This window comes from Chrysochloris asiatica, unplaced genomic scaffold (genome assembly GCF_000296735.1).
Source record: "Chrysochloris asiatica unplaced genomic scaffold, ChrAsi1.0 scaffold00059, whole genome shotgun sequence".
NCBI lineage: Eukaryota > Metazoa > Chordata > Mammalia > Afrosoricida > Chrysochloridae > Chrysochloris > Chrysochloris asiatica.
The window spans coordinates 11,221,087-11,238,176 of record NW_006408577.1 but is presented as its reverse complement, the minus strand read 5'-3'; the positions used below and the strand labels follow the sequence as shown (position 1 = coordinate 11,238,176).

At 34.7% G+C, this 17,090-nt stretch overlaps 1 protein-coding gene across 1 annotated transcript in view; it reads left to right on the top strand.

Moving 5' to 3' along the window:
• The window catches only part of TFPI (tissue factor pathway inhibitor (lipoprotein-associated coagulation inhibitor)), a 40,970-nt gene that overhangs the window by 8,885 nt on the left and 14,995 nt on the right, over positions 1-17,090 (top strand). Inside the window, exons 2-4 of the mRNA XM_006864068.1 lie at positions 6,984-7,181; positions 10,697-10,732; positions 14,843-15,019. Of these exons, the coding sequence (XP_006864130.1) occupies positions 6,984-7,181; positions 10,697-10,732; positions 14,843-15,019 (411 nt within the window). The remainder of the gene's footprint in view (positions 1-6,983; positions 7,182-10,696; positions 10,733-14,842; positions 15,020-17,090) is intronic.

Genomic DNA, 17,090 nt, shown 5'->3' with positions numbered 1-17,090 from the left:
AATGTAAAGAAAACAAAAATCCTCACCACTGAACCAATAAACAACATTCTTATCAATGGAGAAAAGATTGAAGTTGTCAAGGACTTCATTCTTCTAGGATCAACTATCAACACTCATGGAAGCAGTGGTCAAGAAATCAAAGGACATATTGCATTAGGCAAATCTTCTGCACAAGACCTTTTTACAGTGTTGAAGAACCAAGATGTCAGCTTGAGGATTAAGGTGCTCCTGACCCAAGCCATTGTATTTTCAATAACCTCATATGCATTGGAAATCTGGACAGTGAATAAGGACGTTGGTAGAAGAATTGATGCATTTGAGTTATGGTGTTGGAGAAGAGTATTGAAAGTGCCTTGGGCTGCTAAAAGAACAAACAGATTTGTGTTGGAAGAAGTGTAGCCAGAGTGCTCCTTGAAGGCCAGGATGGCCAAACTTTGTGTCTTATACTTCAGACATATTGTCAGGAGGGACCTGACAATATTGTCAGTCACTGGAGAAGGATGCCATATTTGGTGGAAGACCCCCAGCGAGATGGATTTGCAAAGTGGCAGCATCAGTGGGCTCAGACATGGCAACAGTTGTGAGGTTGTCCCAGGACTGGGCAGTATTTCTTTCTGTTGTGCATAGGGTCGCTAAAAGTTGGTACTGATTCGACACCTAACAACAACAAAAACAAGCTTTCAAAATAGAATATTGTATGACATTTTTCAGGCTTAAATTCGTTTCACCAATCACACATTTTCACTGTCTATCTTACTGCTATTATTGTTGTTGTTAAGTGCCCACCTTGCAGCTCAAGCCAACCTCATGATCCACTGCATTATCCTGCAGCAGCTCACCAGGCCTGTTTCTTACTGCTGTGGTTGTTGTTGCCATCAAGTCGGTTCTAATCACAGTGACCCTTTATAGGGTTTCTGAGGAGTGACTGATGAGTTTGAATTAACGACCTTGCAGTTTAAACCGACCTTGCTGCTTGACGTGATTAAAATGTGCAAGTCCTTTCCCAAGGCGGAGACTTTTTCTGTGATCAAAATAAGTTAATGAGTATTTTTATTTCATAGCTCAAGGTAAAAAGAAATTTTCTAATTGTAGTTTTATTAGCCCTAGAAGCCCTGGTGGGGCTGGCGGATTAGCAATATAAGCTCTTCAAGTCCACCAGTTGCCCATGGGCAAAAAATGCAACTGTCTTCTGTAAAGATGTATAGCTTCAGAAACTCTATACAGGGTTGCTATGGGTCGGAATTAAGACTCAAGTGGCAGTGGCTTTGATTTGGATTTGGTTTGGTGGTACAATGGTTTAACACTCTGCTACTAGTCCCCAAAGTTGTCAGTTGGAACTCACTCAGCAGTTCCATGGGAAAAAAAAAAGACTTGGTAATTGACTTCCATAAAAGCTGAAGACTAGAAAACCCTACTGGGCAGTTCTACTTTGTCACATGAGTCTGCTTTAAGTTGAAAATCAATTCAATGGCACTTACAACAGCAATGATTATATTTCAAAAGATCCATAAAACACAGGTTGTTTTTCAAGATTAAAAAATATAATAATTGACATGGTAAAGAATGCTCCAAGCGTTAATTTTGAAAATATCAGATCTGTAAGTATACATATGTAATGCTTGGTTAATTACAGCACGGTACACATGTATAGTAAAGGGGAAAAGAGGAAGTTCCTCAATGAGATAGATTGACATAGTGGCTACAACAATGAGCTGAAACAACACTAATTGTGAAGATGACAGAGGTTCAGTCAGTGTTTCATTCTGTTATACATAAAGCGGCTACAAGTTGGAGCCAACGTGGTGGCACGTAACAACAACAGACATACCTACATGTGTACATACACATATATGTAGATTTGTCCCATAGGGTAGATTGTCCCAATATGGGTAGATTTGTCCCGTACATGATTGCAAATATAGGGTGGAGCATTATGTTCCTACAGGTAAGAGATAACTCATGTGACACATGTGAAAGAAATGTGCTTCTGCTGTCAATGTGGTATGGGAGAAGGTATTTGAAATCTTTGCACTCAGGACTCTAGGAGCATGTAACTCAGTTCCAAAACAGACTAAAAAATGTTCTGGCCTTGTTTCCCAGGAAATGCCTCATGCTCCCTGCAGTCTTTCCAACAAGAATTGGTACAGGATAAGGTTGACTCATGGTGTGGCACCGTAGGATAAACACTGGACTGTGAACTACATGGTCTGAAGTTCAGGCCCACCAGCTGCTCCTTGGAAATTCTATACAGGATCGCTGTGAGTTGGTACTGACTTGATGGCACTCCACAACAACAACACAACAAAATTGACTTGTCATTGGAACAGAAAAGAAAGTTCAGAAATAGATCCAAAAACATATGGGAACTGAATGGATGATAAAAGAGACATCTCAAACTAATGCAACAAAGAAATACTTTTAAATAAAAATATAATGACCACAAAGAAGCTTTGGAGTCCTGGTGTGGTGCTGCGGGATAAAGTACTGGACCACAGGGTCTATTTGAACCACGAAGTTAGCATTTCAGAATCACCAGCCACTCCTTGGAAACCCTATACAGGGTTGCTATGAGTTGGAACCAAGTCAATGCCACTTAACAACCATAACAAGAAGTTTTGAAGGAGCTCTGGAAGTGTAGTGGATTATGAACTGGGCTGCTAACCACAAAGTCAGTAGTTCTAATCTACCCGTTGCTCTCTGGGAGAAAATTGAGGATTTCTGCTCCCATAAATATTTATAGCTTCAGAAACCCTACATAGGGTGTCTGTGAATCAGAACTGACTTGGTGGCAAACAACCACCACCAAGAAGCTTTTGAAAAAGCCCTACCTCATATTGTACACAAGAATAATTTCAAATAACTGAAAGATTAATTTAACAATTAAAGCTATCAAAGTTGTAGTGCGAGAACACGTGGGTGAATTTCTCTCTAACTTTGGATTTGAAAATCCTTTGGAAGAATTTTTTTTAGGCAATAACTTAATATTTGGAAGCAATAAAAGAAAAAAAATATATATTACTATGGGCCTTGGTAACCTTTCAGGTCTAGAACTGGACTCACCCTCATGGCTCAATTTTCAGCCACGCAGATAGGTATACAGAGAGACAGCAACACGAGTGAGGTATACATATCATAGAATGGCCAACCATTCAAGATCAAAAGGGCAGCATTTACCTAAGGACAGAATTTACAATTGGGAAAGAAGGAGGGAAACAAGAATCCCAGGGAGGAAGTGGAATAAGTGAGTGGATTGCAGCCATTGAAATAACCTGAAATGAATGATGTGCTGAATGATCCTCTAAACCTTCACTCAATTCACAATAAAAAGATTTTAAAAAAAAGAAAAATTAGCTAAATTTGGCTACATAAGCTAAAACATAAAAACACTGAAGAATAAAAATGAAAAAAACCAAACAAACCACAAACTCAAAGGCAATGTGAAAAAACAAATGACTTGTTTCACTTAGTATGGTGTTTTCAAGTTTCATATATGCTGTAGCCTGAAGAGGTGGGATATTATGGCTTTATACGGCACTTAACAACAACAACATAATAATAACAGAGTCTCTTCTCGATGAAGTTTTGCAAACAAATAATGATGCTTGCATAACAATTTGAGAATGATTAATACTACTGGATTGTATACTTTAAAATGACTGTAATTTCAACTTTTATGTTGTATGCATTTTACCACAGTAAAAAAGGACAAATGACAAGCTGGAAAAACTATTGGCAACTCAGATCGCAGAACATGAAATAATTTTTTAAATGTATAACATATTCATAGAAATTGAATGATAAAGATCAACCAACCAACAAAAAAATGAACAAATGTCAGTGACTAATAATTCTTAGCAACATAAATGCTCTCATTGTAGAGTACAAAGGTCAGTGACTAATAATTCCTAGCCACATAAATGCTTTCAATTACATAAAAGGTTATTAACATCATTCATGATAGCAAAATGAGACTCTAAACTACACCAAAAATTTTTCTCCACTGAGAATTATACAATATTTTAAAGTTTAAATTGCATATGAAACAATGAGGAAATTGGCACTCACGTTCAATGTGGATGTAAAAGCTAAATAGTACAGCTGCTGTGGAGGGAAACGCAACTAAACTGAACAAGATTACAAACATTTCTTCTTGACCATGTGAACCATCTTTTAGAGTCCATTCTGCAGATAACTCCTTCAAGGACAAGAAAGGACATCTGATATGCAGTATTATTCACTCTATCTTCATTTGTAATAACAAAAAGATTGTAAGCCATGGGTCATTCTGGAATAAACATGGTACATTCAAATAGTGCAATATTATACAGCCATACAAAATCATGGGAAGAACTTTATCTAATTATGTGAATAAATGGATAGAACTTTTTTTTAATTTGAAGTAATAATGTGCATAAGTATATATAATGTGTTGTCTTTTATATAGGAAAAAGGTCTGTACAGATATACCTTCTATATGTACATGCATATGTACGTATTTGATTATGGAAATAGCAAAAGGATAATGAAGAAATAAATATGGTTACCTATAAGGGAACAGCTGGTGTGGTGTGGTAGGATCAGCACTGGACTGTGAACCATAAGGTCAGCAGTTCAAATCCACCAGATGCTCCTTGTAAACCCTATACAGGGTCACTATGAGTCAAAACTGACTCTATAGCACTTAACAGCAACAACAACAACATATATGTATATAAAAGAGCTCTGGTAGGGTAGTTAGTGGTTATGAGTTGGGCTGCTTAGCAGTTTGTAACTAACAGCCATTCCGCTGGAAAAATATGAGGTTTTCTGCTCCCATAAAGATTTACAGCCTTGGAAACCCTGTACAGGGTCACTATGAGTCAGAATCGACTCCATGACATACAGCCACCACCATCATATATATGCAATATATATGGAGTCCTGATGTGGTGCTGTGGGTTAATGCACCAGACTGCAAAGCTGTTTGAACTGCAAGGTCAGTGGTTCAAGCTCACCAACTGCTCCTTGGAAACCCTATAGAGGGTCGCTATGGGTCAGAACCGACTTGATGGCACTTAACAACATATATGCAATAGAATATTGTTATTGTTGTTCAGTGCTTTCGAGTGCGTTCCAACTCATAGCGACCTAGTGTAGGGCTTCTGAGGAGCAGTTGCTGGCTATGAATCACCAACCTTACAGTTAGCAATGCACTGCTTTTTCCACTGAGAATATGGAGTATATGAAGAAGAACAGGGCATCAGGATTGCAGGAAGACTCATAAACAACCTGTAATATGCAGATGATACTGCTTTGTTTTGCTGAAAGCAAAAAGGACTTATAATACTGATGGAGATCAAAGACTACAACTTTCATTATGAGTTGCAATTCAATGTAAAGAAAATGAAAATATAACTGGACCAAAAACTAGCATCATGATAAATGGAGAAAAGATTGAAGTTGTCAAAAATTTCATTTTGCTTATATCCTCAATCAACACTCGTGCAAGCAGCAGCCAATAAATGAAATGATGTATTTCATTAGGCAAATCTGCTGCACAAGACCTGTTTAAAGAGTTGAAGAACATAGATGTCATTTTGAGGACTAAGGTGCACTTGACCAAGCCATGGTATTTCTAGTAGTCTCATATGCACGTGAAAGTTGGACAATGAATAACGAAGACCATCGAAGAATTCATGCATTCAAATCAAAGAATTGATGTTAGAACAAAATATTGAAAGTACCATTGACAGCCAGAAGAATAAACAAATCTGTGTTGGAAGAAGCACAGCCAGGATGCTCCTTAGAAGCCAGGATGGTGCGACTTTAACTCTTATACTTCAGACATATCATCAGGAGGGACCATCCCAGGAGAAGGATCTCATGCCTAGTAAAGTGGAGTGTCAGTGAAAAAGTAGAAAACCCTCAACCCTATTGATTGGCCCAGTGGCAGCAGCAGTGGACCCAAGCATAGCAACAATCACGAGGATGGTGCAGGACTAAGCAGTGTTCACTCTGATATTCACAAGGTTGTTATGAGTTGAAAGTGACTCAAGAGCACCTAATAATGGCAACATAAGGGGGAACCCAGGTGTGGCTATATAGGATAAACAGTGGACTGCTAACCACAAGGTCAGCAGTTCAAACCCACTACCAGCTGTTCTTGAAGACCCTATACAACATCATCACAGATGGGAAACTGACTCTGGTGGCACACAACAATAAAAATAAGGGGGGGAACAGCACGGGAGATTGTGGGGGGAACTGAGAATGTGTATCGAGTCTTACAGAGTTTTGAATCTTAAGTCATGTAAGGACTTTTCAAAGTCCAAAGGACATTTTCAAAATTTATTTAAAATGCTCTAAATGGAGTTGCTATGATCATGAGCACAAACCATTAGTCTAAGAGGTTCAGGTAAATCCTCTGATACACCAGAAAAGAACAAATCAAAATTTCTGTTTTTCTTATTTCTGTTGCAGCAGCCAATTAGAAATCCTTTAGCTTCGCTGACGGTGTATCTAAATGAATGTTGTTTATTAAGTTGTTTTATTTTAAACAAATAAGACAAATGATTAGAAAGAGGAACCCAAAGAATTGCCCATTAACATCTATCTCTAAAAACTGCATAATTAAAAGAAGACTATTTGTAACATCATCAAATTCATTGGAATGAGATTGCCTTAAATCTAATACTTCCAAATTCCAGTCTTAGTCACTTGTGCAGATTTAAGCAAAGCCTATCAACAAAATTCTAGAAAAATTGTTGAATGTTTTCCCTTTAATAGCTGATTGGAATGATAAAACTCATCTCATTTGATGACTTTTTCCACTTTATCTACTATCTTGATAACTTTGAGTAACTTTTCATGGTTTCTTGTCAGGCTGTCATTGTTGATATATTTTTTCTTAAGATTAGGACAATATAAAAAAGACATGCAATAGTAATAAAGAACATACAGTAATAATGAATGATTACATGTTATATGTTATTTTTACTTTATAGATACTGAGTTGCCACCACTGAAACTTATCAATTCATTTTGTGCACTGAAAGCAGATGATGGCCCATGCAAAGCAATGATGAAGAGATTTTTTTTCAATGTTCACACTCAACAATGTCAAGAATTTTTATATGGGGGATGTGAAGGAAATCAGAATCGATTTGATAGTTTGGAAGAGTGCAAAGAAAAATGTACAAGAGGTAAAAATTTTTTGGGACACCTATTACTTAAGAATCAGAATTATTAGGTCTAATTATATATTTGGTCATATTTTTAAAAAGTAATTTAATACTTTTTTAACTTTCCAAGAAATCCCATTGCTCAGATGCTCAGCTTTCATGTTCAGTGATTGATTTTCATTTTTCTCATAGTTGTCCTTATAAAGTCTATTTATCCTCTCCATAGTAAAGAAGGAAGTTGAACTCTAAAGTGCTCAAAACAAGTTTTATATATACCTGCAACATAATTCAGCCTCACTAGTCAGTTAGATATTGGCAAGAAAGAAATTGTTAGTCACAGTGCCTTTCTGAACACAAAGAGCTCTTATCAGTTGACTGTAAATATGATGAATTTGAAAATTTGTTTTGAAGTTTCCAATAGATACTAATTGCAAAACTCAAAGCTGTATCAAACAGAATAAATGTATATATGGAATTTAACTCATTCTTGGAAACTTAAAATACTGTAGAAAAGAAAATATGTTTTCTGGTAGCACATGGAGATTTGACTAATTCAACTCTTTTTTTCATATTAATGTTATTAAGTTATAAAAATGAAAAGTTTATCATAATATACCAAATGATTAAACCTACAGGTCAATGCGCTGGACTGCACGGTCAGTTTTAACTGCAAGGTCAGCAGTTTAAGCTCACCAGTTGCACCTATACAGGGTCACTATGAGTCAGAATCAATTTGATGGCACTTGACAACAACAACATCAGCATATAAGTGTGTGTGCACACTTGTTTAATTTTAAATTTTCATTAATTTTTTTATTTCAGTTTTTTCCTCGTAATTGTAATCCACTTGAAAGATAGAAGGGGAAGAATCAGAATTATCCTTATTTCCTCCATTTATAGCCCAATATTATCCCCATAGAATGTTCTCTGAACTGGTTGAAGGGAACTGAAGTGTGATGAAGATGACATCATTTGTTAGCAACACTAGGTGTCTTGTTTTTTTGCAAAGCCAGCAGCAATGCATTCTCACTCGAGTCATGCTTTCCAAAGGAGCTTTTACAGAACAGCTTTGGCAGTCATGATGCTCTTGGCCTGTGGGAAAATCTCAATGTGGTGAAAAGAGGAAACTTTTCTCCTCTGTGGCTTTGTGAGATGTTTTGTTGTTTGTTCCAGAGTTGACAGAAGAGAATTGATGTGAATATATTTCTTTATCCTCACAGCATTTATTTCCTCCTTTACTCACCACAGATTTTTAAAAAATATTACTAATACTGATTAGACAACTCAGTGATCTTTAGTTTTTTAAATTTCCCTCATCATTTTTCATTCATAAAAGAGTTCTCTACTCCATTCTCTTCTCTTGGACCAAGTATTCATTTGTGTTGAATAGAAAATGACTATTAGTCTCAGAACCTTGGCTAGAGGCCTGGTTGACTCATTCATTGCAAGTGCTCAATTTTCATCTATCGGCTAGTCTCTTCCCTAAAATATCTATCCTTTTATTATTTTTTAAATTAATATTTCTTTTATTTTTACCACTGTTGAAAAGTTACATTTTTCCTTAGAAGTTAAACAAATAAACCATTCAGTTTAGAAATAACTATTCTTTTTCTAGTAGTTTATAAAATAATATTACTGGCTAACATATAAAAGTTAAATCTCTTGCCCTCATCTTCCCATAAATATTTCAAAAGCCATTTATATTTTTATGTGAATGTCTGAGTTTTATATAGCAGAATATTGCTAAGGATATAGCTAGCAGTTAGAAAAAAATGTCATCAGGTATTTTAAAAATACCTAATGAAATAATTCCATCTTTAGCCATTAATCAGTATTTGGAACAAGATTTACTCTCACAAAATAAATAACCATAAACTAATATTGTTGTTGTTGTTAAGTGCCATCGAGCAGATTCTGACCCATAGAGATGCTGCATAGGGTTTCTGAGGAGCAGCTGGTAAGCTTGAACTGCCGACCTTGAAGACAAACCTAATGTAGAATATGATAAAAATTATTTGTAATTATTAATCAAAAGGGGTAGCTCAGGACTCTGATTTCTAAGAGAATGGACTCTCGAAGTAAGCTATCCATTTGTCCCTGCTTTCTGTGTGGAGACAATTCTGGACCATAGTGAAGGGAAGGGAATCCAAGTACAGAATGATAGTCTCATTGAGTAGAGAAAAAAGAAACTGGATATTAGGGATGCTGAGGTGACTAGGGTTTGTAGGAAAAATGTGACATTTATATATATACATTTCTTCTTTGCTCTTAGAAATTAAAGTCATAATATATCAGCTATGCATAAAAAATCTGAATGTAGAATAACAAGACACTATCCACTAATAATAACCTTTTAAAAGTTAGTTTGCCACACCATAAAAATTTATTTTAAAGTATTAAGATATATATCAAATACAATTAGAATAATTAGTATCACATTTTCAGTATTTCAAACTGTGGAAAAAGCATTACATAAGACATAGCAAAACTTAAGGAACAATTGCTCTCATTGCCTTCCCCTTCATAGAGGTTTTATATACAAAGGACAAACATATTGCTTAAAGAAGAAAGGATGACCCATTGGCTGAAAGGTCCATGAATCAACTGATTTACTCAAAGCTTTTCTTTGTAAAACAAATAATATGTACAAAACAATTATCACTTCAAACTTTCTAATATTTATTTGCTCAAATAAAAAATTCACATTTTATTTTTTTCTTTGAATGTTATTATCCATCACTTATTATAGAATTTAGAACCCGTATTTTAAATATTATACGGCAAGGATGAGTAGAATTCTATTTCTTAAGAGTGTATTTTCATGAACCCAAATACTATTTCCCAGATGTTTCTTGAATCATTTTTGTTCTGCATCTGAGAATAGTGAAATTTCTATTTAGTTTGAGACAATAGAGCAGAGGAAGAATAAAACTTGCAATTGAGTTGAGACAAGACAGGAAAAGAATTTTGGGGAAATGGGATAATTCTTGGTTCTTCCACTCCTATTCACAATTTTGATTGTGAATGATTTGGTTTTACATTTCAAGTAGTTTGTTTGAACTGCTTTCAAATTTTACTTTATTCTCATCAATAATCATTAAAATTATAGATGTCGTGGAGAGAAAACATATTGTTGTTATTGTACGTTCTGTTTAATAGGTTTCAACTTATAGCAACCCTGTTCAGGGTTTCTAAGGAGCAGCTCGTGGGTTTGAACTGCTGACCTTATAGTTCACAGTCCAGTGCTGATCCTACAGTGCCACACCAGGAGTCCAGAAAACTTATTTGTTGCCAATAATTGTTATATTTTAAAATGTGTTACACATTTTTAACAAATTTGTGAGACTTTAAGTTAAAATGTAGTCTAAAAGATGCAAAAACTAAAAAAGTAATCTCTAAATAAAAGAAAAAAGTTTAATTTTACTTAGCACATTTTAATGATAATGACTAAATCTGCCTAGCTTCTGTGTATGTTAATTAATATCTATATTGTTTTATAAATAGTAATTATTATGCATATTTTATTTTATTGGTAGATTATCAGAAGATTATAAAGACAGCTTTGCATAAAGGTAAATACTTGTGTATTAATTAATAATATTTATATAAATATCTAGAAATTCAATTTGTAGGCTTCTCTGATTCAGGGTTGATCAAAAATCCTTGTGATAGCTTACTAAATTGCAACAAATTAAGTGAATTGTATCAGCCCCTCAGTAGATACAATGGAAAATTAGAAACAAAATAGTGTTATTTGGGGAGGAAGGCAAGGCCAAAATGCCCTGTTGTTGTTGCTAAGTGTTGTAGAGTCAGTTCCAACTCATAGCAACCCGCTAGGCTTTCCAAGGAGTGGTTGGTGGATTTGAACTACTGGCCTGGCAGTTAGCATTCAGTGCTTGTCTTACAGTGTCACATTAACTGTCATTTTAATATAGCATGATATCTATGATCATTCCATTCAAAATGCAGAACCCCAAAGTTCTGTTTTAGCATCTCATAATAATAATTCAGTTTATGCTTGTTAAGTGCCATTGAGTCGGTTCCGACTCATAATGACCCTCTATAAGATTCCCAAGGCTGTCAATCTTTGTGGGAACAGAAAGCCTTATCTTTCTCCCACAAAGTGGCTGGTGGGTTCTAACTGCCAACCTTGTGATTCGCAGTTCAGTGCTTACGGTACATAGATACTACACTCCTAAGACTTTGCTAGTCTTGCTTTAATTATCAAATGTTTAATCACTTAAAAATCTCAGTGGTTTGTGGCTTTAGCAAAGTTCACTTAATTTTTTCCTGAATGTAGGATGCGTGTCTTTGAGTTGTCAAAGTAACTGAAGATATTTCACAACAAATACGCACTTTTATAAAAACATTATTTAGTGAGTATGTGTTTATGTGCATTTTCATTTTGTGATTTTAATTGTTTTATTAGGTTTATAAATAAATATAATAATTTTAGATATATTTCTACCAGCATAAGAGAATTGTTACCAACAGATTAAGAAAGTTATGCTTTTTTTAAAAAAAAAAAAAAAGGTCTAGAAACTAGTTTGGTCATGAGAACATTTTGAACAAAGATCAAATTATTTATTCAGATTATCAAAGGACTAGCCAATTCAAAGTACATTTGTATTTTTATTATGTGAGAAAAGTTGAAAATTTATGTGATTCACAAATAAACTTCATATTTATATCATCAACCAGAAATTGAAGCAAAATTTCTGAAATCCAACAGCAACATTTGAATAAATAATATAAGTGAATGTATCTATTTATTTGCAATATTTTTAAATAGCGTGCTGCAAATGTTACACATAAAGTGTTCTGTACTTTAATAATATGGGATCTTCAAAAACCTATAATGTAAAAAAAAACTATTTAAGAATAGCTTTTTGTTGCTTTATTTTCTTTTTTAGTTCACCAGAAGTTAATACTACATGAAAATAAATAGCAATATTTAACTATTATGGGCTTTTTAATAAACATAAAATACACACACATATATATGTAACATTTTTTGAAAACATATATGTTTAAATATTTTAATTCCAATCACTATGAGTTTATTTTATTTGTGAAAGTTAGAGAATGAGCTTTGAATGCCATTTCCATGAGGGACATAAAATGCTTAAATGCTACAACTAATCAATTAAAGTTGATTTTGAGATATATTCACTAGCATTGGAAAGACAGTGGAAATTCATTGCAATCCTTGTTTCAGTCAAACATTGAAATAAATTTTTTTTCTAAAACAACCCTCCCTAAGTATGCAACCTGTTTTAAGAGTGAAAATCCTATGGTATACGAAGCTGGTATATAGCTTTGAGTCTCCATTTTGATTTATTCAATTTTAACTAAGCACCAATTTACAGCAAGAATGTGGCATGCATATTAAATAATCTAAGAAATATGGAGTATTATTATTTTTGTTTTTAACTTTGCAAATAGTCTTAATAGTTAGCTTAAGCCTAATTATTTTACATATCAACATTTGTAACTTTGTTCTGAAATAAATGTATACCCTAAGATGAGGATACACAGAAAACTAACATACATATACTCTCTCTCCCACACACATACTTACACATACAAGCATAATCTAATAATTTCCAAAATTATGCATAATTTACATTACAATTTTTTATACTCAATAAATTTTGCTTTTGTTAAACATATAATACTCATACCCTCCACTAAGATGATTTAAAATTTCATAAGCAGTTTACACTAAGAAAAAACAAGTAAAAATGATAGTAATTGAATAAATGTTTTTTTCACTTAAAAATGGTATTATAAAAACTTTTTTTCACATAAATTACACTTAATTGCAAATAGTTATTATGAGAATGATAGCAACACTCACTTCTAAAATCAAGCAGCAATGAACAATAGATAAAATAACTTTCACATTGAAGCTTTGAGAAATTATAGACAGTAGATTTGTTTAACTACACTAAAGCAAAAAGGTTTATTTAATCAAACAATCATTTTATACTCTGCTATTGGTCCTTTTTCAGATCTGCTGCTGTTGTAAAAATCATTGGGTATATTTAACTATTTTTTTTATATCGATTATCTACTCCTTTTATAGTAAAACTACTCTTTTTATAGTAAAAACACTCCTTGGTCTTCCTTCCCTGAGTTTTTGTTGTTGTTAGGTGCCATTGAGTTGGTACTGACTCACAGTGACCCTACACACAACAGAACAAAACACTGTCAGGTCCTGTGCCAACCTCACAATTGTTAGTACGCCTCAGCCCATGGCCACTGTGCCATTCCATCTTGTTGAGGATCTTCCTCTTTTTCTCCAATCTTCTACTCTATGAAATACAGTATTCTTCTCCAGGGAATGGTCCCTCCTGATAATATGTCCAAAGTATATGTATGTCTGTCCTGAATTCCAAGAAATACTCTGGCTGTACTTCTTCCAACACAGATCTGTTTGTTCTTTTGGCAGTCCAGGGTACTTTTAATAGTCTCTTCCAACGCCATACAGAAGAGCAAATAATTGGTTTGAGATGTAAAAGGCTGCTACAATTTACTTTGGGTTCTGTGGTAGTATAGTTACAGAAAAAGGAAAAAGGTGATATTTCATGGCCCTAAAAAGTTCAAGCCAAATATGCCTGTTTTCTTAATAATTTTGAAAATTAGCTCAGTTCTTTCCATCACAGAATATACAGGTAGATGGAGTTTATATGTAGATCACAGTGCTACAACTTTTGCAATAGCTGGTTTTAGCCTGTTTTGGAACACTATCAAAGAAAGAGCATTTGACCTTTTCAAAAGTCTCTCCAGTCACTGAACATGTATTTCCTCTTGGCCTTTTCAGTTTTGGAGTCATTCCAATGTCTGGCGCAAGAGAAAGAGAGAGAGAAAGAAAAAGCAAGAGTGGAGTATGACATACCTAACACGCAAATACTAATTCTGGCACTTAGAAGGATTCAAGAACTTCTAAGAATAGCATGGAAGCTTCAGTTCTTGTGAAAACTTATTTTCCAATTGTTATTTATATTTAAACCTTCATTAGTGAAGCAACACTCTGCATATCTTTCCCTAATAAAAGTCCAAAACTCAAAAACTATGAAATACTGATAGACCTAGTAAAGCTGAATTAAAACAAAACTTTGCTGAAATAGTTTCTATTTCCATGCCAAGAGAGGTACGTGGTAAAATGAAACAATATCTTTGATTTTCTCAATAAATAAAAAGAACTGATAGTCAGTGGGTTATTAATTTACTGTGAAAATGTTTCCGCTCGACATTCCAATCACAAAAATAGATATAATATTAGTTGTTGTTGTTGTTGTTGTTAAGTGCCGTCGAGTCGGTTCTGACCCATAGCGACCCTGTACAGTATTTCCTTATTCTAAATGTCACAATACATGTAGTTGTTGTTGTTAAGTGCTGGAATTGATTCTTAATCACAGCAACATGTATGGTGTTTATGAGGAGTGGCTGGTGGGCTTAAACTGCTTATCTTGAGGTTCGCATGTCCTACAGTGCATGGCCTACATCACCACACCAGGTAATTTCAATATTGTAGAATTCTGAATAAAATGATATTTTTACATCTTAACATTTTGCTCCATAAACATCTTCACTTTAGCCTGTTGTATATAAATTTAGTTAAAATAACAAAGATTTACAAAAATAATATTTATTTCTAACATTTTTATAATATCTAGAGAAGCCAGAATTCTGCTTTTTGGAAGAAGATGCTGGAATCTGCCGAGGTTATATTACTAGGTATTTCTATAACAATCAGTCAAAGCAGTGTGAACGTTTCAAGTATGGTGGGTGCCTAGGCAATTTAAACAACTTTAAATCATTGGAAGAATGTAAGAACACCTGTGAGGATGCATGTAAGTTTATTTTTCATCTCATTTTACTTCAGTTTAGATATTGTTTTAAAAATAAAATGGGAGAATGGTAAAGTGTACTGAGATTTTGTTTCAACCATGCAAAGGTACATCTGTATTTAGTAGATATGAAATAAATTAACCTCTATATTAAAGCCTAATAGAGCATAGAAAATAAAATAAATTGAATTATAATAAAAATGTTTTCATAATTTTTCCCCTTTAGACTGATTTTTTTCCTAAAAATTGTTGCTGTTGTTAAGAGCCATCAAGTCGGTTTCAACTCATAGTAACGCTGGATAGGGTTTCCAAAGAGTTACCTTGTGGTTTGTAGTCAAGTGCTTACCCTACAGTGCCACTCCAGGACTCCATTTCTAAGAATATTATTGTATAATTCAGGCAGAAGCATGGAGCCAATGTTATCCCTTAGGCTATAACAACATGAAATCAAATAGTTAACTCAAAATCTGTCTCCTAAATGAAACCAATCAGCTTTATCTGCACACAAAACTTACTAAAACCAAAACCCATTCGCATGCAGTCAGTCTCAACTTGTCCTGACACTATAGGACAAAATAGAACTGTCTCATAGGGTTTCCAGTGTTGTAAAGCTTTTTGTAAGCAGAGTACCACATCTTTCTCCCATGGAGTGGCTGGTGAGTTCAAACTGCTAAACTCTGGGTTAGCAGCTGGATGTATAACCACCACAACACCAGGGCTCCTTTATATGTATACATACATACATATATGTTTATAGATATAAACTACAAAACCAAATCCACTGCCAGTGAGTAGATTCAGATTCACAGTGACCCTCTGACCCTATAGAACACAGTAAAACTGTTCCATAGTGTTTCTGAGGTTGGGAGGAGACAGACTCATCTTTCTTTAGAACAGCTGATGGCTTTGAACTGCCAAGATTGTGGTTAGCAACTTAAATGCTTAACCCACTAACCCATACATACATAATGCATACATACAAGGGTAAGTCAAAAAGTGTTGCTACAATGATTCCAGTTCATACATGCATGTATTTATTCTAAACAAAGTATTGTCAGTGAATGACTGCAGACAACTTCATACATTTGTCTTAGTCTCCTGGTTGCCTTATAAAAAAGGAGCTCTGGTAGCATAGTGGTTACAGATCAGGCTGCGAACCGCAAGGTCAGCAGTTCAAAACTACCAGCTGTTCCACGGGAGAAAGATGAGGCTTTCTGCTTCTGTAAAGATTTACAGCCTCGGAAATCCAGTACAGGGTCGCTATGAATCGGAACCGACTCCATGGCACATAATCACCACGAACAATCAAACTAGTGGTTTCCAAGAGGATCTTCTAGGCCAATTAAATTCAAGATAGAGAGGTCAGCTCAGAAGGTTAAGGCAACTGTTTTTAGGATTCCAAAGGGCTAACTAAGCTTGATAGATTTTTTCAAATGCCACTGGGTGATCATGGTGCCCTATTATGAAAAAGATTTAAGAAAATTGAAAACTGCATTGATAAGAAAACAAACAAAAAAAAAATAAAAGAGGAAAATTGCACCAAGGATTTTTTTCCCCCATTCTGACAGCTTGCCTGCTCATTATGTAGCAGGGTAACCCTATGAGAATTCTGATGGAAGCCTTATTACATTCATGCTTTAGTCCTATACTTGTTCCTTCAGACTTCTATTTGTTCCATTTACTCAAAGAACATGGAAAAAGAACACAATTTGAGTCCTGGAGGCTGCCACAAAATTCATTTTTGATGTGGTATATAAATCGAGAAGCACAGAATTCTTTGGGGTAAGGGTTGTTGTTGTTAAGTGTCATGGAGTAGTTTCCAACTCATAGCGCGGAAGCAGCAGTCAAGAGATCAGATGACTTATTGTACTGGGCAAATCTGCTGCACAGAAACTTTTTTAAAGTATTGAAGAGCAGAGATGTCAGCTTGAGGACTAAGGTGCGCCTGACCCAAGCCATGGGATTTTCAATAGCCTCATATGGATGTGAAAGCTGGATAGTGAATAAGAAAGATTGTAGAAGAATTGATGCCTTTGAGTTGTTGTGTTGGAGGAGAATACTGAAAGTGCCATGG